The sequence below is a fragment of the Camelina sativa genome, chromosome 19, assembly GCF_030686135.1.
Source record: "Camelina sativa cultivar CO46 ecotype springtype chromosome 19, ASM3068613v1".
NCBI classification, from domain to species: domain Eukaryota; kingdom Viridiplantae; phylum Streptophyta; class Magnoliopsida; order Brassicales; family Brassicaceae; genus Camelina; species Camelina sativa.
In genome coordinates this window covers 4,582,708-4,600,897 of record NC_141898.1, presented here as the reverse complement: position 1 = coordinate 4,600,897, position 18,190 = coordinate 4,582,708, and the positions used below count along the sequence as shown (strand labels likewise).

The following is an 18,190-nucleotide window of genomic DNA, read 5'->3' as shown; positions in this document are numbered from 1 at the left end:
TATAAATGGATGGCCCCCAAAAGATATCTTACGTTCAAATCTACGTTAATCTGTTCTATAGTTCAAATATATGGGTATCGTCTTACCATTATATATTCATGAACTACTTTTCAAATATTTTAGGTTTTGATCAAGATAGCTACACATAAAACAGATTATTTATTCTCTCTCATGTATAGTTAGTTATATTTTCCCTTATTAACTTAATAAGACTAATATTTTAGATCGTGGAAAAACATATCATTATGCTGACAAGACTAAATATTCTGTCATATTAAGAAATTACAAACTGGAGTTTTTCTTCTTTATTTATGTCCGTACACGTGCTGATAATTAGAAAAATGAATGAACTACTTCTTCGAATTCTTTACATCTTGATTATAGTGAGACGTCTATTTTCTGATGATCTTCTTGTCTTCCCCAATATCGACATTTTAATATTTGGTTATTTTTTAAATTAAAATAAGATTCTATGTGATTCAACTAACATTAGTGTTGTTTTTATGATATATTTTTTTAATAATAAGGTGCAGATTATATAAACCAAACTGTTTAGATTGGTGGCATTTTGAAGATTTATAGCTAGACATGAATTGACCCATCAGACGTCGTTGTCGCATCCAAAAATAAATTTAGATTTTTGATAGTGGTTTTGTTTGCTGGGTTATAAAGTCTTTGGGTTCCCGAGAGATCAGCTCTCATTCCTTTGGTATGAAACTAAGTTATAAATAAAACTAAGTTAAAAAAAATATATATATAAACCAAACTGCACGAAGTCGATCAATCGTAGTCAAACCGATATCTTTGACGTCCCCACCAACAAATTGAGTTCAAAAGATTACTCAAGCGATGATCCACTTGAAAACTAAATGATCAAAATTCTTATTCAACAAAAAAAAAAAAAAAGAATAAGACCTTCAAACATAATATTTTCGAAAGCAACATTTAAATTATGGAAAAAACAATCAACTTTTTGCGAAATTATGTCTATTTAGAATATTGGATATCACCGAAAAAAAAAAAGTTGAGAGGTCAAAGTCAATTGGTCAAATATATAATAGGGGTTAGTTAAGAGTTGTTCACATTTTGTATTTTTGTAGCTAGCCAACTTTGTAACTCGACCTTCTTGGCCGCGATTGTGTGTAGTTGCCACATATCCATTACACACCATAATCATAATAAACAATTTTAAAAATATTAGCTCTGCATATGATGACCATTTAGAAAAAAAACTTGATACAAAACTACAAAAGCCACAGTACTTAAAATATCAAGAAAATGACCTCTTTTAAGTGTAAAAAAAAACGTCGAAAATACTCTTCCCGACAAATACGTGTGATTGATTACATGATATAATTACAACAATCCTAAACAAATTCAATAGTCAGAGATTGTATATATTTAAAAAAGTACAAAACTGACTGTTACAAGATGTAAGAGAAATAAAGTGAGAAAGAATCCTGGACACATGGTTACATGTGAGATACTTCTCTTCTAAAGATCCCATTCCTCTCTAACCAGAATCTTTCCTCTTTCTCTAATCATATCAAAAGTTCCCTAATCTCCCCCACTATACTACACACACACACAGCTGTATTATATAATCCTCTCTGATATATATAAGCACAACCCTGTTCTCTTTCACTAGATTACAAAACCCAAAAAAACTAAACAACTTTGTATTTTTCTTTTACTTCTGTGTGATCATCTCATCTCCTCTAATGGAGCAACTACCTTCTACTACTACTAGTACTAGACCCAAGCCCAAGCTACTAAACCGGCTCAACACCTACGTTGGTTCGAGCCGGGTTGGTAAACGCTTCAAACTCGCCGAACGTAATTCAACTTTCACCACTGAGCTCCGTGCTGGTACCGCCACTTTCTTAACCATGGCTTATATCCTCGCCGTCAACGCTTCTATCCTCTCTGATTCCGGTGGTACTTGCTCTGTTTCCGACTGTATCCCTCTCTGCTCTGACCCAACCATCCAACCTTCCCAGTGTACCGGACCGGGTCTCCGATTACTCACCCCCGACGTTTCTTGCAAATTCAACCCGGTTAATCCCGGTTACGCCGCATGCGTCGAAGGAATCCGGAAGGATCTAATCGTCGCCACCGTAGCTGCCTCACTAATCGGATGCGTAATCATGGGATTGATGGCGAATCTCCCGTTGGCTTTAGCTCCGGGAATGGGAACCAACGCTTATTTCGCTTACACCGTCGTCGGGTTTCACGGATCCGGTTCAATCTCATACCGGACCGCACTCGCCGCCGTGTTCATCGAAGGATTGATATTTCTCTTCATCTCCGCCATAGGTTTCAGAGCAAAGCTCGCGAAACTCGTCCCTAAACCGGTCAGAATCAGCTCCTCCGCCGGAATCGGACTTTTCCTAGCTTTCATCGGTTTACAGAACAATCAAGGAATCGGTTTAGTCGGTTATAGTCCATCAACTCTCGTCACTCTCGCCGCCTGTCCAACCTCGTCACGAGTCTCGTTAGCTCCCGTTATAACGTCGGCTAACGGAACCGTTAGTTTACTCGCCGGAGGAGCAGTTTCCGGCGATATCATGTGCGTTCACGGGAGAATGGAGTCTCCAACGTTCTGGTTAGGTATAGTCGGATTCGTGATCATAGCTTATTGTTTGGTGAAGAACGTGAAAGGAGCTATGATCTACGGGATCGTCTTCGTGACGGCGATCTCGTGGTTCCGTAACACGGAGGTAACGGCGTTTCCGAACACATCGGCCGGAGACGCAGCTCACGATTATTTCAAAAAGATCGTCGATGTACACGTCATCAAACACACGGCCGGAGCTTTAAGCTTCTCCGGTATGAGCAAAGGACATTTCTGGGAAGCTCTGGTGACGTTCCTCTACGTGGATATATTAGATACGACGGGGACGCTTTACTCGATGGCTAGATTCGCCGGATTCGTAGACGAGAATGGAGATTTCGCCGGACAGTATTTCGCGTTTATGTCCGACGCGTCCGCGATTGTGATCGGGTCCTTGCTCGGAACATCTCCGGTGACGGTGTTCATCGAATCGTCGACGGGGATAAGAGAAGGAGGGAGGACGGGGCTAACGGCGGTTACGGTTGCGGTTTATTTCTTCTTAGCGATGTTTTTCACGCCGTTGCTAGCTTCGATTCCGGCTTGGGCGGTTGGTCCGCCGCTGATATTAGTGGGGGTGATGATGATGAAATCGGTGACGGAGATTGATTGGGAAGATATGAGGGAAGCGATTCCGGCATTCGTGACGATGATTCTGATGCCGTTGACTTACTCAGTCGCGTATGGGTTGATCGGTGGGATTGGGAGCTACGTGGTGTTGCATCTATGGGATTGGGGTGAAGAAGGTTTGGTGAAGTTTGGGTTTTTGAAAAGGAGAGTTAAAGAAGAAGAAGAGGTTAATCATAACAATGGACTTGTCAAAGCTAGTGAGACTGATAATAACACTACTACCGTTTAGATTTTTACATTGTTTTTTGTTACTATTTGATTTTTTTTTTCTTTCTTAGGAAGAAAAGACTAGTGATTGCATTATTGATTTATTTCTCTTGTAGAGGAAAGTGTACAAATGTGGTGGGAGAAATAAAAGTAAACTGTAGAAATTTTGACATTGGTAAACTTCATTGAAAAAGAATTGGAAGGTTCAATACAGAAACAAAAAGGCAAAACCCCAAAAGGAGTCATGGGGAAACTTCTCTTCTCTTTAGTTAATCTGAATCAAAAAGGACTTCTCACAGTGGTGGGAAGGTTAGGATTCTCTGGATCTAGCTCTCGGTTTGCTCTCTCAACCGTCTAATGGTACTCCTAACTGTCACAGCACTAGCCGTGTTCATTGTGTATGCACCGCCTGCTTTCACTTTACCGCAATCTTTGCAACCCCAAATGCCAACAGCTTTCCTCTTCACGGCGTACTACATAACTAAAAACTTATTTCACAAAATTGAAAAACAAAAAGAGCTTTGCAAACTGAAAGCCTTATTGTAATTCAATGACAATGTGGGTTACTCAAGAGATGGTAAATGAGGAGTACCTTTCCGCAGAACTCGCAGAAGAACTTGCTGTGTTGACTCACTTCCATCTTCTTGATCTGCTTCCTAAGACTGGCACCATATCGTGTACCTTTTTGCAAACACAACACATTCAACAGATTCAGATTGAGGAGGAGGATTCAATCATTATAATAGAGACATTTTGACATCTCTGTTCGTGATCTGATACTAATTCTTCAAACCATGGAAACAAGGTCAATGGGTTTCAACATATGAAATCAAGAGGAATTCTAAAGTTGCATACTTTACGCAAATGCTACAGCCAATTCCAAGTTTCCAACCATCGAAACAAGACTTAGAAGAGAATTCTAATGTTGCATACTTCACAGCAACAGCTATATAGCCAAATGATTGGTTTCTCAATACTCACCATATTTGCCGACAATTCCAGCCTTCTTGGTCCTCTTGGTCTGAAATCGAAAAACACAGATAAGTTGAAAGAACGATACAATCTAAAACCAGATTCCTGAGAGATGGAACAATCTAATACAAAAATCTAAGCAATGAAGTTCACATGATCACACGTCTGAGTATATCTAATCAAATGAATGATCTAGTATGATGAATACATATATTCAAATGGGAGAGAATCAACTACACGAAACAGAAGATTAACTCACCATTTTCGCCGGCTTGGGGAGGAAGGAAGCAGACGATGGGCAAGTGCCGGCGAAGAAGAGGAGGGAACTAGATTTTGGCTCGTTTCGATAAGTATACAGGCGAGATAAAATTAGGGTTTTACTTAATGGGCTATATAACTTTATTAGTTAAAGGCCCATTAAATAAAAAGCCCAATAACACAAATATCGTTTTGTGTGACACCCGGCCATTATTGTAAAACGCATATGTTACTGCAGAGATTTCAATGTTGCAATCAGGTGAAGAACGAGAGATAGAGAGACGATGAGTGTGATTGGAGTCAAGAGCTGTATTTTCCCGGTGACTAGATACTCCCGAGAAACTGAGAGATCTTCTTGCTTCAGTTCTTCGTCGTTTGATCTGAGATTTCACAGAAGAAATCTGGCGGGAGTGTCTTGCAAAATCTCTGGAGAAAGCTCAGGAACAAATGGGGTCTCTCTTAGCTCCAAGAACAAAATGGAGGATTACAATACAGCTATGAAGAGATTGATGAGGAGCCCTTATGAATATCATCATGATCTTGGTATACATCTTTTCTTCGATTTTGTTACATAATTTCACTTAAGTTTATGATTTCTTTCTTTGTTTGTCAAGAGTAGAACAGTGTTCATTCATTTGACTTTGTGGTTAGGTTGGCTAGTGTTTGATTAGATTTGAACTGAGAGAGTGTTCTTGAAGTAGGTGAGTATAGTTGTTTAAGTTCCAAGAACTTTGGTGTATATAGTTTCTTGAACTTGGAAACAGATTTATGAAATTGATAGCTGTGTTTACAAGGATTTAGTGTTTTTTTTCTGAAAGCTAAAAGCACACAGGACAGTGTATTGTGGGCAACACATTTAGTCGCTGTGTTACAATGATTGTTTCATGTGGATACATGGTTTTATGTGATGATTTTTTCTCACATTTTTGGCAATTTGTTCTGTTATTCAGGTATGAACTATACATTGATAAGAGATGAACTGATTGTCGGGTCGCAGCCACAGAAACCTGAGGACATAGATCACTTGAAGCAGGAAGAGAATGTTGCTTACATACTTAACTTGCAGCAGGACAAGGACATTGACTATTGGGGAATCGATCTAGACTCCATTGTTAAACGATGTAAGGTGCTTGGAATCCGTCACATGAGAAGGCCTGTAAGGAATCTTGCGTTCTCAACCTATGGAATCATGTGAATCTGAGATTTTTATTTTTCTCTTTATCAAGTTGGTTTTCTAATTCTGTTAGGCAAAAGACTTTGATCCGCTTTCGTTGAGAAGCCAACTACCAAAAGCTGTTTCTTCTTTGGAATGGGCGGTTTCAGAAGGTAAAGGAAGAGTCTACGTGCATTGCTCAGCCGGATTGGGAAGAGCTCCAGGGGTTTCTATTGCTTATATGTATTGGTTCTGCGACATGAACGTAAGTAAAAAAAAGGTCTCACTCAACTTCACTCCAAGAAAGCTTCATACCTTCTTTTGGGATCTGATTCTGTGTGTTTTGAAACAGCTTAACACGGCTTATGACACGTTGGTATCGAAGCGTCCATGTGGGCCTAACAAAGGAGCCATCCGCGGTGCAACATATGATCTTGCCAAGAACGATCCCTGGAAAGAGCCATTTGAGAGTCTCCCTGAGAATGCATTTGAAGACGTTGCAGATTGGGAAAGGAAATTGATTCAAGAACGTGTTAGTGCCCTTCGTGGAACCTGAAAATCACTAGAGCATATGTATCTATTAAAATAAGATCTCCACTTTTGTATATTCTAAATAAATCTACTGATGGTTACAATTGATGAACCCTTTTATGCGAGTTAATCCGCCTAGTTGTCATGAACTCTATGGTTCTTCTTCTCAATCAAGGTCTTAATAACATGAGGTATATATAGTGCTCAAAATCGTAGCTTTTTTTTTTTTTTTTTTTTCACTGTTTATTAATCAAACCTTCAAACGAAGGAAGAGAAACAAAAATATGATACAAGGCCGGAGGACACATGTAAGTCCCCGGATATTTAGCCGGCGGAAACGAGTATTCCCTGGAGCTAAAGCACAAACCAAAATAACAACAACATAAGCCAATTAATACATCTACTTGCAAACCCAGCTTGATGGGCTTCAAAGATGAAGCTTTGGAACCATCAAATACATGTTGACACCGGTAAAGTCGAGAATTCACTCGACGGAGGACCGGACATGCATAAGTAGACCTTTCAGATCTTGACCCAAATCTGATTGTGAATTCTTGTTGGAGGAAGCTGAAGGAGCTGCCTAACCGCATCATCACCCATCTCAGAGATGAGAGATTGGGATCAATCGGTTGAAGGCCTAGGGAAGAGAAGCTAACTCTGAAGGATTTGAAGACGCCTAAGAGCTAGGGTTGATTTCGAGAGTCGGTGGCTTGGGCACATCATTGACCACCACGACATAAACTTTATTCGGTCATGAACAACCGAGAGCATAGCAGCAAAGAAGCGCTGACGGCCACGCCGATCATCGTGACTATGAAAGTCAAATCGATACCGGATAAAAGCCAACCAAACACCGCAAAGGATCTGGTGCATGTTGGACGAGAGCCCGCTAAACGGGATTTGATAACCGGAAAAGATCCGGACGACAACATAAGTCAGTCGGTCTCCCTCTGGAAAATTCATGAGAGAGAAGAGAGAGAACCGACTTTTTTTTTCTTCTGATTCAGATTCAGACTCAGACACAAGTAAGTGTTGCTCAAAATCGTACCTAAAGTCTATATACTTAGATAAATACTATTTATAACATCTGATAAAGTGATGGCAGAACTCATCAGAACTAGTGATCGGATCTAGGGACATAAGACAACACTGATCTCATGTAAATGGATGATTGTTCCATTTTTCCAATATTATTGGCCTATGGTCTATGTTTTTGGCTCAACGACCACATACTTTTTTTAGAGAATATAATCTATCAAACTCTGCTTTTTTTTCTATACCTTTACCAACTAAAGAAAATATGTCAGCTTTATACGCACAAAAAAAAAATCAAGTTTTCAACTCTCTTGAGCAAAACCATAAAGTCTATAAAGTTCCCACCGCAATATCCATAAATGACGTTCGTGCTATCCTATCTACAACTAATTTTGAAAATTTTGGCTCATCTAATAAAGGAGGCAATAGTTATATATGTTTACACACACGTTAATATAAAGTGTAAATGCATGTGTGTGTGTGACGGTGAGAGTGTGAGCGTATGGGAGAGACTTGGGGAACAAGAAGAAAGGACGCGGTCAAAAAGGTGACGGTGGGCTTCGGCTTTTGTTGGTAGCAGTTGGAAACTCCATTAATGACTTAAAAAAGTGTATACATCATAATTATGTCCTGATGTCATAATTACATATCTTATCTTCTTTTTTAATTTTCGATTTGATATGTAACATTAGTTTGTTTGGAATACATATCATTGAAGAAAATGTTTTACTTTAGTTGTATGAATAGATTTGTATAGTTTTGATTCCAAACGACAAAATATATAGGACTCACAAACTATGTCAAAAACAGTTGCGTACCTGTTTAATATTCTTGTTAATTAAGTATTATAATTGATGATGGAACTCGTGAATGTTATTAAAAAATGTTCATAAGATGTTAATACAAAGACCATGCACTATAAAGTAATCAATCTATCGATTTCGGCACAATAAAAAATTTGATCTCGTATATCCGACGACTCATCTATAAAACGTTTTTTGTTTCTCAATGGTCTCTCTCACACTCTTTGTTTTTCTAATTTTTTAAAAAATTAAACATAAATAATAACACTAGACATTTATATGTAAAGTTGTAAACTTAGCACATCTTTGTTGATTTGCATTTCAACCAAAAAATGTAATTTAAAAAGGTAAAAACTAAAACTTAACTCGTTACAAAATAAAAATGATATTTTAGTTGGATTCAATGAGAGGAAAGGACCGCTTCATTCATTCATTCAACTTTTAACTTTTGTAAGTCCGACACTTGCCGCGTAAGTTTTTTGCTACTCCCATTGACCTTTCTCATTCTCACCTTACAAACTCCATCACCATCCATATATATATGTTATACACTCTCTCTTTTATCTTCACCCACTTCTTCATCTTTCAAACCAAAGTAAGACTAATAAAAAAAGAGAATCCACAAAAAGGTTTTTTTGTTTAGTTTCAAAAGATGGCGATTAACAGATCTTTGCTTTTGATTATAATTTTCATCTCCGTTTCACTATCGACGGCTAGGATCTTACCGGGAGAGTTTCTTCCGGTCACAGATGGTGTCATGTTCTCCGGTGAGATCCCTAAGGCGGCGGTGGTGGGTTGCGGAGGAGAGCAGGAGAGGAAGACGGAATATTCTTCGTTTGCTCCTCAAGTTGTCGCCGGAAAATTCGGGTCGTTGGTGTTGAATGCTCTTCCGAAAGGGTTTCATCCGTCGTCTGGACCAAGCAGGAAAACTAACGACATCAATACTTAGAACTGTTGTTCTTTTTTTGTGTCTCATCTTTTGTTGTCCTAATTCGTACTTTTTTGTTCTTTAGAGATTCTTTAATTTGTTTACTTTCGAATAGAGATTATTGTAAATGTTACAGAAATTACTGTAAGAGTTTAGAAAATTAGGATTGTTTTGGTCTTTTTTTGAGTTGAAAAATGATCAAGAATGTTAAGATTCACATTTTGTATCTCGAATTATCAAATATTATCTTGATAAATGTTGTTCATCAGCTTCTTTCATTAATTTCTCAAGATTATTTCTTTAATTTTATTTAGAGTCGTTCAAGATAGTATATCATTTGAATTGATATGGTGGTTCCGAGAAACAGCTTAAAGAATCTTTGAAAGTCATAATCAGCGGTCAAAGAAAAACATGTAAATTTGACTTTTTTTATAGTACTTTACTATGATCCGTTTTCCACAATTGCATAAGATAATTGTTTTTAAATTAATATAACCCCATTTGTTTGGTATTCTCTTATATACACCAAAGTATGTGTATGCAACCATGCATTATTCAAGAATTCCAAGTTTCGCTACAGATGTAGTTTTTATTTATTTATTAATTTCTTCATAAAAACAAAGAACTTCTTGTGAGAACAATAGCAAAACTTTTTATTCTTGGAAGTATTCGTCAAACAACGTATAACCACACAACTCACTTGAGCTAACTCAAAGAGACCAAAGAGAGACATTGTTATTTCAGACAACCTTAAAAACATAGCAGAGCTGGAAGTGACTCCTCTCTTTTATGTAACCATTCAGTTGCATTCCTTCTCGTAAATTTCGCTTGCATATTTCCAGTTGATCACTTTCCATACATTCTTCAGATATTCCGGCCTCACGTTTTTGTACTGCAAGAGAGATTGAAGAGTGGTTAACGAGCATTGATCTGTATAAGCTCTAGTCATGAGTCTTAAGGGATCAAAAAGTGTTGTAACCTGCAAGTAGTAGGCGTGCTCCCAAACATCTATACCCACCAAAGGAACCAAGCTTCCTCCCTTTGTCACTAATGGATCCTGCAACCAAGCAAACTCTTTTCCTTTTAAAATCCATCAAAATCACATACATTTATGAATCTTAAGAACGCTGGCAAAGCTAAAATCTTTTTGAACAGATCATGGATAAGTACCTGATTGGCAGTTGTGTCAACCACAAGCTTCTTCAGTTCTTTGTCTAGACCGAGCCACTGTTGCAATCCAGGTTACAAGCAAATCAATGATCATGGTTAGAAGTAAAGCACCAGATTCAACAATGGAATTTTAAAAAAAGGTGATATTAGAGTACTGACCACCCATCCTGAGCCTTGCACAGCAGCACCTTCAGCACTCATCTTTTTCACCAAACCTTCAAGGGAGCCAAAGTGAGTGTCAATAGCGCTGCCAAGAGATCCCTTTGGTGGCTCTCCACCACCTTCCTGTTATATATTAAAACAAACAATTAAGCTCAGACCAATTAAATAGACAAAAATTAGATAAGAAAAACTCAAAAAACAAAACTCACCTTGACAGGAGCAAGATTCTTCCAGAAAATCGAGTGGTTCACATGACCTGCACATTAGAATTAGACCCAAATGAGCTTCATCCTCTAGCACAGAACAGAACCCAAAACTCATTTCCCATAGCTATCAAACCAATCCAACTGGTTCCGAGCTCAAGACCCAGCAAACCCAAGTACTTATTTTCCCATAGCTATCAATCAAACCCAGTGGTTCTTAACTCAAGACCCAGCAAAACCAAGTTAATTATATAAGCCAGCTAGTGCCAATTAAACATTGATCGACTCTGAGACAAACCTTCATCCCAATTTCAGACTCTATTCATCAAAACTAATCATCAGCTTCATAGCTCAATTCAATGGATCAAGAGGCCGTAACATCCAACTTATTCTAAATTCCATCCAACATTTACTCAATCCAAACACGATCCAACACAATCAAATCCATCCAAAACGAGATCCGTAAAAAAGAGAAAAAAAAAGTCAGACACACACACACCTCCGCCGTTGAATTTGATAGCGCTCTGAAGCTTAACAACAGCAGAAGTATCACCCTTGCTCACAGCCTGATCAAGCTGCTCAAGAGCATTATTGTAATTAGTAACATAAGTCTGGTGATGCTTCTGGTGGTGAATCTGCATAATCTCTCCGCTAATCGCCGGCTCCAAAGCGCCATAGTCGTAAGGAAGATCAGGAAGCGTAAAAGTCTGGATTCCTCTGAATCCAATCAGCCTCGATGACGTCTCCTTCAAGCCGGCTAGGGTTTTTCTACTCGCAACACAACGAATCGCCATTGTTAGACACTACTGTGTTGGGTTGAAGATTCTTCTTCTTTCCTCTCAGATATGAAAATGTTAAGTGTGTGTAGACGTGGAGGGGGTAATGATAATATCACTGCCTGTCACATATACAATAAAGTGACAGTTTGACACGTACACATATGAATCGTGGTTATGATGACTTACTTATTTGTCGATGTAAAAGATATGGGCCGATAGTGAGCCCAAAAGGCCTTAATATATAGTAATAATTTTCTTCGGTTTTTTTTTTTTTGTTTTTCCGGGAAAATATAATAGGAAATGTTGAAAAGTTGACTAGAAAGGGAGATGTTGAAATTTAGAAATCGATGCATGTGAAAGCGAATTGTATTTTGGTTCCTCCTTGATGACAACGAAATCGTTGTCTGATCATCATCAATCTTAGTTAGTTTCCTTCACAGATCCAAAGCTGTGATCGGAGATTTTTTTAGGAGGCGAGAATTTTTCGAGATTCGGAGTTGGGGTGGGGAGGATTTGGTAGGTTTGATTCGGGGTTTTTGGGAATCTTGAGATGGAGAGTATAAGTGAAAACGGTGGTGATTACGACGGAAGAAATGAAGGAGGATCTTCATCGGATTACCGATTGTTGGGTCGGCAAGTTACGGTTCATCAGTTCATGGGCGGTGGCAAAGGCGAGTTCTTTCTTCGGACTTTTTGTTTCTTTGTTCATCGTTTGGGTAATTTCTGATGAGAATTTCTCGGATTCATCGACTTAGTGTTGGAGATGATACTATGGAAATTTAGGGTTTCTGGTTTTGCTCGGCAAAGTGCTTTCCCAAATGCATATTGGAGATGGTACTTGGAATAGTTAGGGTGTCTGATTTTAGCGGTCTGAAGAAATTTTCATGTGTGCAAGTTCATTTAGCATTTTGGGTTTAGTAGAAGATTGAAAATTTTGGCAGGTGTAAGTTAGGTTAAGGTTTTGATCTTGAATGAGAAATAGCTGAATATCTCTAATTTGGATGTGCCAGTGTTTGTAAAGTTCTTAGTCTCTCAACGATTTTGTATGGCGTTGTTCTTTGATGCAGCTGCTGACTTGCTTTTATGGAGGAAACGTCATCTTTCTTTTGGGGTTCTCATTGTATCAACTGTAGCTTGGCTTATATTCGAGCTTTCGGGATTGCCTTTCTTATCTGTTTCTTCAGATGTCTTACTGATCGGGATCATTATATCATTCGTCCATGCCAGGGTTTCTGCTTTTAGGAATAGGTGACCGCTACTTTTCACCTGTCTTTTTCCTTAGTTCTTTGCTGTTATGTGACTGATGATCTCTACCTGTTATCTCTTTTATAAGCAGACAGGGGCATTCGTTGCCAGAGCTTGTTCTGTCAGAGGAAATGGTGAATAGTGCTGCAGCTTCGTTTCGTATAAAACTCAATCACTTGCTTGTAATGGCTCATGATGTCACAGTTGGCAATGATTTTCGACTCTTCTTTAAGGTTATGAAGCAAATCCTTTCCATAATGGAAACCATTAAGCATTTGAACAACTGGGCTGACAATTGTTCATTGGCAGGTGGTGATTTGTCTGTGGCTTCTCTCTGCCATTGGTAGCTATATATCTCTCTGCACTCTTGTTTATATCGGTTAGTAACTTGATCTTTAAATGCAAATGATAGAAAAAGCTTTTTCTGTTTTTTTTTTATCCTTAAGTTTCTCCCCCCATTAATTCATTAGCTTTTAATCCCTTATCGTTTGCTTGTTGATCTTGTTTTAGTTCCCGTAGACATTGCTGTTGTTAAACGCAGTGAACAGAAGTCTTATATGAAAGTTTTTTTTTATCACGGTGTGAACAGGGACCATTCTATCTGTAACAATACCGGCTTTGTACAGTAAATACCAAAGCAAAGTAGACAAGTGTTGCGGGTCGATACACAGGCGGTTGTCTCACCACTACAAAATAGTGGACGAAAATGTTATAAGCAGACTCTCGTGGAGCTTATCCAAGGATAAAGATTCATGAGCTTAACTTTGGTGATACTGATAATGTGTTTTACTTGTTTTTTTTGTTTAGCTGTTCACACATTAGTTGTGTTTTCTTGTTATTCACCATGTGTAGTATAACTAAACGCCATACCCAGAATGAATATAAGATTCTTCGTTGACCTTAACTCTTGGCTGTGTCTAGAACACAACTGTTAAAAGGGATTCTGAAGAGATGCCTGAACGACGTCGTGACGCATAACAATATTCTCTGACATTCAGATGGATGAGGTACCAGCCCAAGGCTAAATGCGCATATGAGCCCAGTAATGCTAGGTCACTTGTAACTTGTTCACGTCACATAAGCTTTTGCTTATACGAAATTATCAATAGAAGAATGTCACTAACACAGTTTTAATTGCACTAGTTAGTAGTTAATGCTGCAAGTCTGACGTCAAAACTCAACACAAGTAATGATGACTAGTATACGAATGATCAGTAGGTAATCAATTCCATGAGCGCTTTATTACGTATTCCTACGAATACTATTCTTATATCTCATGATCTCTTTCAAAGTTTCAACTACTATCAATTTCATTGTATGTATAATATAATAAAAATGGATATTCTAGAATAATAATACAAACAGTCTCCCATCTCAAATGACCACCTACTATATTTTATATTGATTAGAAGAATATGTGCTAATGTCACACACTTTTGTAGGTGGACATGCTTCAGTAATTTATATCATTAGATCTAGTATGAAATGGTCACCAACTAAATTCAAATAATAATTATATAATTTTTCAAACTACTCGAATTAGACATATATAGATTGATGTTATGAATTTGACATTAAAATAGAGTTAGCTTATCTGTACATATACGAATTAAATACGAGTACCTTAAATTTTCTGAATACGTGAGAGTGAGACCTGTAACAACTTATAACCAAAGTATTTGAATCTAGTATATAGACATAGTAAATACACACAATAGACTCGTGTATGGGGGTTGATATATATGGATCTCACACGTTGGAGTGTTGTTATCAACTATTGGAACTATTGCAGCTAAAGAGAGACAAGTGTTGTGACCTTTGCGTGAACTCGTAATTCTATTTAATTTCATCATTTGTATTTCGTCATTAATTAAATATAGTGTGTCCGTTGTATTGGACTTCTTCTTATACTTGTGGACCCGTAAGTGACACATGAATTTCGTATGGACCATTCAATTCGTAAACCAACCACATACATACACACAAATGTTCATCTTCGAATTTCTACATAACCATTATATGATGAAATATGCAACGACCAAACTAATGGAATGGAAAATCTACTGACCTTGACCAACTACACAAAAACCAAATAGGTTACTAACGATGTGTGTCTACCCCATAATAAGAAAACCAAAACCATGGAATAAATCTATGATAAGTTAATTATATTCGTCATGATTAGTTGGGAATATGATACCCCAACTATACAGTTTTATATAATCCAATATTGCTTTTCTACATCCAATCTCATTTGTCGGTTTTTTCTTATTTGAGAATTAATTCCTTTTAGCTTGATTCCAAAGTTCTTAAAACCACTAGTATTAACGAGTTTGTTAGTTGTCAATTACGATATATCTACTAAACTAATCGTTTTCTTATTTGTCTTCTTCTTCTTTGCTCTATCTTTTAAGTATTTATCCAAATTACTAATACACACAGACACAACAAAGAATGACATCCCACAAATAGAATCAAAATTACTTTTAGGATATACAATTACGGTATGAGATATATAGTGGTTCAATACATGCTCTAATTTGTATAGCAGAAACTGGAAAACAAGATTCATACTAATCTAGGGATCTTATACAAGCGCAAGTTTTTCAAAATGACCATGATATCATATCAACATATGGTTTTATATTTGGATTTTGCTTCTATTAAACCACTGATTCTCGATAGGACGACAAGAAAAATTACATTGGTTAGTGGAGTGAATAAAAATTGACCTTAAAGAATACAAACAAAATTAATAGTGACCATTCACTTGCTACATATATAAATAATACTAACAAATTATAGAGTTTAAAAAAAAAAAAAAAAAAAAAAAAAAAAAAAAAAAAAAAAAAAATTTAGGACCAACCACATCATCATCTCTCTATAACTCTCTGAAGAGAGTCGCCCATAAATCTATTTATGACTTCTTTTATCACAACTTGACATAAATATTTCTGCCTCCCCTCATCTTTACAAGTCACGAGGAAGAAACAAATCAGAAAGATTTGATTTCAGATCGAACAAAATTAATATCAAAACTTCGAGACGAAATAAAGAGAGTGAAGAGAAAACTCGGTGGGGATTCTTAAATCCCACTTCTCCATCCCGTTCGTCACCGATTTATGTAACAACACGAGTCTTGAAGGTGAAGTAATCAAGTTTTTTTGTTCTCTCCTCTGCATCTCGAGCGTACCTCAAAGATGGGTCGGTTGCTACTTGAACCGCAAGCAAACGCACCCACCGATGCAACCCCTAAAACCAGAGGAGGGTTGAACGACACCTACTTCGACACTAACATGGTCATCATTTTAGCTGCTTTACTCTGCGCTTTAATCTGTGCTCTAAGCCTCAACTCTGCCTTGCGATGTGTGCTACGCATCACTCGGAGACTCGCTTCGGATGATCAAGTCGCAAACGCTTCAAACGCAAACGCAAATTCTGGACGTTTAGTAGCTACAACGGGGATCAAGAAACGGGTGCTAGAGCAAATCCCTGTTGGATTGTACGGATCAGGGAACATTGACATGAAAGCTACGGAGTGTTTGATATGTCTAGGAGATTTCGTGGATGGAGAGAAAGTTAGGGTTTTGCCTAAATGTAACCATGGCTTCCACGTGAGGTGCATAGATACTTGGCTGGTCTCGCGTTCCTCTTGCCCTACTTGCAGACAATCGCTACTCGTTGAGCAAACTTCGCCGATGGCTGTTTCCCGCCGGGACGAGGACGTGGTATAGTTTCCATCACATAATTTAAGGACATGCATGATTGGTGATTTTTCTTAACTATGCTCTCTCAAGTGGGCTTGGTTTTTTGTTGGTTGGTTACATAATTGTTTTTGTGTGTGCAAACTAATGTGATTAATTTACACATATTCTTGTGCTGGTAAATTTAGTGTGATGGGTTTTCTTGAAATCAAAGCAAGTCTTTACTGATTTTTTAATGTTTTCTTCCCCAAAAAAAAAAAAAGGTTGTTGTAATGAAAAGATTAGGAGTTTTATTACCGACAACGGATAATGCATTTAATTAACCGGATATGGTCTTCGTTCCGAGAAGTCGTTTGTGGATCTAAGATCCAAAATGTTTTTTTTTTTTTTTTTTTGTGTTGTTAAAATGGTACTATTATAATTATATGATGTATAATAAAATGATCATTTATTTAAAAACGGTAACCCAACCAACAATTATCACTTATAGAAAACAGAAGAAATACGGAGCAACTAGGATCCAATGATTTCTTTAAAAAAATTAATGACAACAAAAATAAATAGGGAGTAATTCATGATGATCGAATATTTTTTTGTTTACTGTTTATTACTCTTACTAGATTAATATCCGTGCTAGAACATGGATTGAAATTCATTTTATTTATATTGTAATTTTTATATAAAATATAATTTATGTGATTGTTTTTAAAAGTTTTTTGGATAAAACATTATGCAATAAAATCATATGATAAATATAATGACTTGAAAAAGACACATATTTTGTAAGTTTTATATAGTTAATGATTCTACATAAGTACCGTGCTATAACATTGATTAAATTTTATTTTATACAAAATTCTGTGTATTTTATATTTTAAAATATAATTTTAATATGTTGTAGTAGGTTATATATGTGAAGTTATTTCTACAATGTATATTGTACATCATGACTTAAATGTCATTATAAGACATAATTTTGTAAATTTAAATTTAAATATTCAAATTTTGACTCGTTACTCAATAAAATTTTTAATTAAATAGATATTATTTCTAAATAATAATATTACTAAAGTTTGAATATTTTATAGATTGAACAATTTATATTTGTTTTTAAAAATTCAACTTATGGTATATCCGAAAATAAAACTATTTTTTAATTATAATAAATAAATATGATAATTTATTTGTTTCACAAAATAGACTCATATATAAATGAATGAGAGATGGAGTATAATGATAATTAACAAATTAATATGTTAAGTTAGATATCAAAAGATTTCATTTGATGAATAATTTAATAAAAAAAATTAATATGGCAAGTTAGATGATATGATTTTTTAGAATATTGTCTTTAAGATTTTTGGTATAACCTATTTGTAACCAATTAATTTATTATTAATATATAATCTATTTGTAACTAACTTATACAAATTATATAGTCTACAAAACAATGTTCAATGTTCGTTTTATTACAAGAAGGATTTTGATTGTGATTTTTTTTTATTTTAAAAATAGTATTTCGAAATATAAATGGGAACGAGCGAACGTTTAATTTAACGGCTCTTCTCGTGTTTGCATTCAGTCAGTGGGAACTTCCACAACCAATCAAACGCCCTACGGAGTACGGACTGCTTCATTCTCTCTCTCTACTTGGCAGTGGCAATATATGGGCCTTATATATCAAAATTTAATTATAGCTAGAAATAAGTAACGTTCTCCTAGTGACCCATATATATGGGCCTTGTTGGGTCTCCCAGCATTTTATTAAGTAACGTTCTCGTTAGTCCTGGGCAGAATAA

At 36.6% G+C, this 18,190-nt stretch overlaps 6 protein-coding genes and 1 pseudogene across 7 annotated transcripts; 5 read left to right on the top strand and 2 right to left on the bottom strand.

The window, feature by feature from the left end:
* The first annotated feature begins 1,271 nt into the window (after window positions 1–1,271).
* Window positions 1,272–3,620, top strand: LOC104764817 (adenine/guanine permease AZG1 pseudogene; annotated as a pseudogene). The gene has a single exon (XR_015591171.1). The product of XR_015591171.1 is annotated as an adenine/guanine permease AZG1 pseudogene (transcript).
* On the bottom strand, window positions 3,613–4,766 carry LOC104764818 (large ribosomal subunit protein eL43z-like). The gene is made up of 4 exons (XM_087502161.1): window positions 4,680–4,766; window positions 4,430–4,469; window positions 4,041–4,129; window positions 3,613–3,921 (listed from the first exon to the last, which is right to left on the bottom strand). Exons 1-4 carry the CDS (start codon window positions 4,680–4,682, stop codon window positions 3,775–3,777), a joined length of 279 nt encoding a protein of 92 aa, XP_087358287.1. The 5' UTR covers window positions 4,683–4,766; the 3' UTR covers window positions 3,613–3,774.
* A 60-nt stretch (window positions 4,767–4,826) lies between these two features.
* On the top strand, window positions 4,827–6,511 carry LOC104764816 (phosphoglucan phosphatase LSF2, chloroplastic-like). Its single transcript, XM_010488415.2, has 4 exons — window positions 4,827–5,221; window positions 5,629–5,834; window positions 5,926–6,096; window positions 6,184–6,511. The coding sequence occupies exons 1-4, from the start codon at window positions 4,963–4,965 to the stop codon at window positions 6,385–6,387; spliced, it is 840 nt and encodes a 279-aa protein (XP_010486717.2). The 5' UTR covers window positions 4,827–4,962; the 3' UTR covers window positions 6,388–6,511.
* Window positions 6,512–8,750: 2,239 nt separating this feature from the next.
* On the top strand, window positions 8,751–9,393 carry LOC104764815 (uncharacterized). The gene has a single exon (XM_010488414.2). The coding sequence runs from the start codon at window positions 8,853–8,855 to the stop codon at window positions 9,147–9,149; it is 297 nt and encodes a 98-aa protein (XP_010486716.1). The 5' UTR covers window positions 8,751–8,852; the 3' UTR covers window positions 9,150–9,393.
* Window positions 9,394–9,757: 364 nt separating this feature from the next.
* Window positions 9,758–11,601, bottom strand: LOC104764814 (superoxide dismutase [Mn] 1, mitochondrial-like). The gene is made up of 6 exons (XM_010488413.3): window positions 11,163–11,601; window positions 10,670–10,716; window positions 10,458–10,583; window positions 10,299–10,355; window positions 10,108–10,185; window positions 9,758–10,020 (listed from the first exon to the last, which is right to left on the bottom strand). The coding sequence occupies exons 1-6, from the start codon at window positions 11,455–11,457 to the stop codon at window positions 9,928–9,930; spliced, it is 696 nt and encodes a 231-aa protein (XP_010486715.2). The 5' UTR covers window positions 11,458–11,601; the 3' UTR covers window positions 9,758–9,927.
* Window positions 11,602–11,716: 115 nt separating this feature from the next.
* On the top strand, window positions 11,717–13,591 carry LOC147920161 (reticulon-like protein B16). The gene is made up of 5 exons (XM_087502949.1): window positions 11,717–12,113; window positions 12,510–12,690; window positions 12,779–12,920; window positions 12,997–13,066; window positions 13,277–13,591. The coding sequence occupies exons 1-5, from the start codon at window positions 11,993–11,995 to the stop codon at window positions 13,441–13,443; spliced, it is 681 nt and encodes a 226-aa protein (XP_087359075.1). The 5' UTR covers window positions 11,717–11,992; the 3' UTR covers window positions 13,444–13,591.
* Window positions 13,592–15,564: 1,973 nt separating this feature from the next.
* LOC104764813 (RING-H2 finger protein ATL72) lies at window positions 15,565–16,627 on the top strand. The gene has a single exon (XM_010488412.2). It carries the CDS (start codon window positions 15,888–15,890, stop codon window positions 16,419–16,421), a length of 534 nt encoding a protein of 177 aa, XP_010486714.2. The 5' UTR covers window positions 15,565–15,887; the 3' UTR covers window positions 16,422–16,627.
* Window positions 16,628–18,190: the final 1,563 nt, after the last annotated feature.

Excerpts from the sequence above, each read along its gene's own strand:
- LOC104764818 (XM_087502161.1), bottom strand. Across the intron at positions 4,130-4,429 it reads TGGAATTGTCGGCAAATATG|GTACACGATATGGTGCCAGT; the intron begins GTGAGTATTGAG and ends GTTTGCAAAAAG. Across the intron at positions 3,922-4,040 it reads TCTGCGAGTTCTGCGGAAAG|TACGCCGTGAAGAGGAAAGC; the intron begins GTACTCCTCATT and ends TTAGTTATGTAG.
- LOC104764816 (XM_010488415.2), top strand. The coding sequence starts at position 4,963 with ATGAGTGTGATTGGAGTCAAGAGCTGTATTTTCCCGGTGACTAGATAC. Across the intron at positions 5,835-5,925 it reads TCCGTCACATGAGAAGGCCT|GCAAAAGACTTTGATCCGCT; the intron begins GTAAGGAATCTT and ends TAATTCTGTTAG. Across the intron at positions 6,097-6,183 it reads ATTGGTTCTGCGACATGAAC|CTTAACACGGCTTATGACAC; the intron begins GTAAGTAAAAAA and ends GTTTTGAAACAG.
- LOC104764815 (XM_010488414.2), top strand. The coding sequence starts at position 8,853 with ATGGCGATTAACAGATCTTTGCTTTTGATTATAATTTTCATCTCCGTT.
- LOC104764814 (XM_010488413.3), bottom strand. The coding sequence starts at position 11,457 with ATGGCGATTCGTTGTGTTGCGAGTAGAAAAACCCTAGCCGGCTTGAAG. Across the intron at positions 10,717-11,162 it reads TATCAAATTCAACGGCGGAG|GTCATGTGAACCACTCGATT; the intron begins GTGTGTGTGTGT and ends TCTAATGTGCAG. Across the intron at positions 10,584-10,669 it reads AGAATCTTGCTCCTGTCAAG|GAAGGTGGTGGAGAGCCACC; the intron begins GTGAGTTTTGTT and ends AATATATAACAG.
- LOC147920161 (XM_087502949.1), top strand. The coding sequence starts at position 11,993 with ATGGAGAGTATAAGTGAAAACGGTGGTGATTACGACGGAAGAAATGAA. Across the intron at positions 12,114-12,509 it reads GTTCATGGGCGGTGGCAAAG|CTGCTGACTTGCTTTTATGG; the intron begins GCGAGTTCTTTC and ends TCTTTGATGCAG. Across the intron at positions 12,691-12,778 it reads GTTTCTGCTTTTAGGAATAG|ACAGGGGCATTCGTTGCCAG; the intron begins GTGACCGCTACT and ends TTTTATAAGCAG.
- LOC104764813 (XM_010488412.2), top strand. The coding sequence starts at position 15,888 with ATGGGTCGGTTGCTACTTGAACCGCAAGCAAACGCACCCACCGATGCA.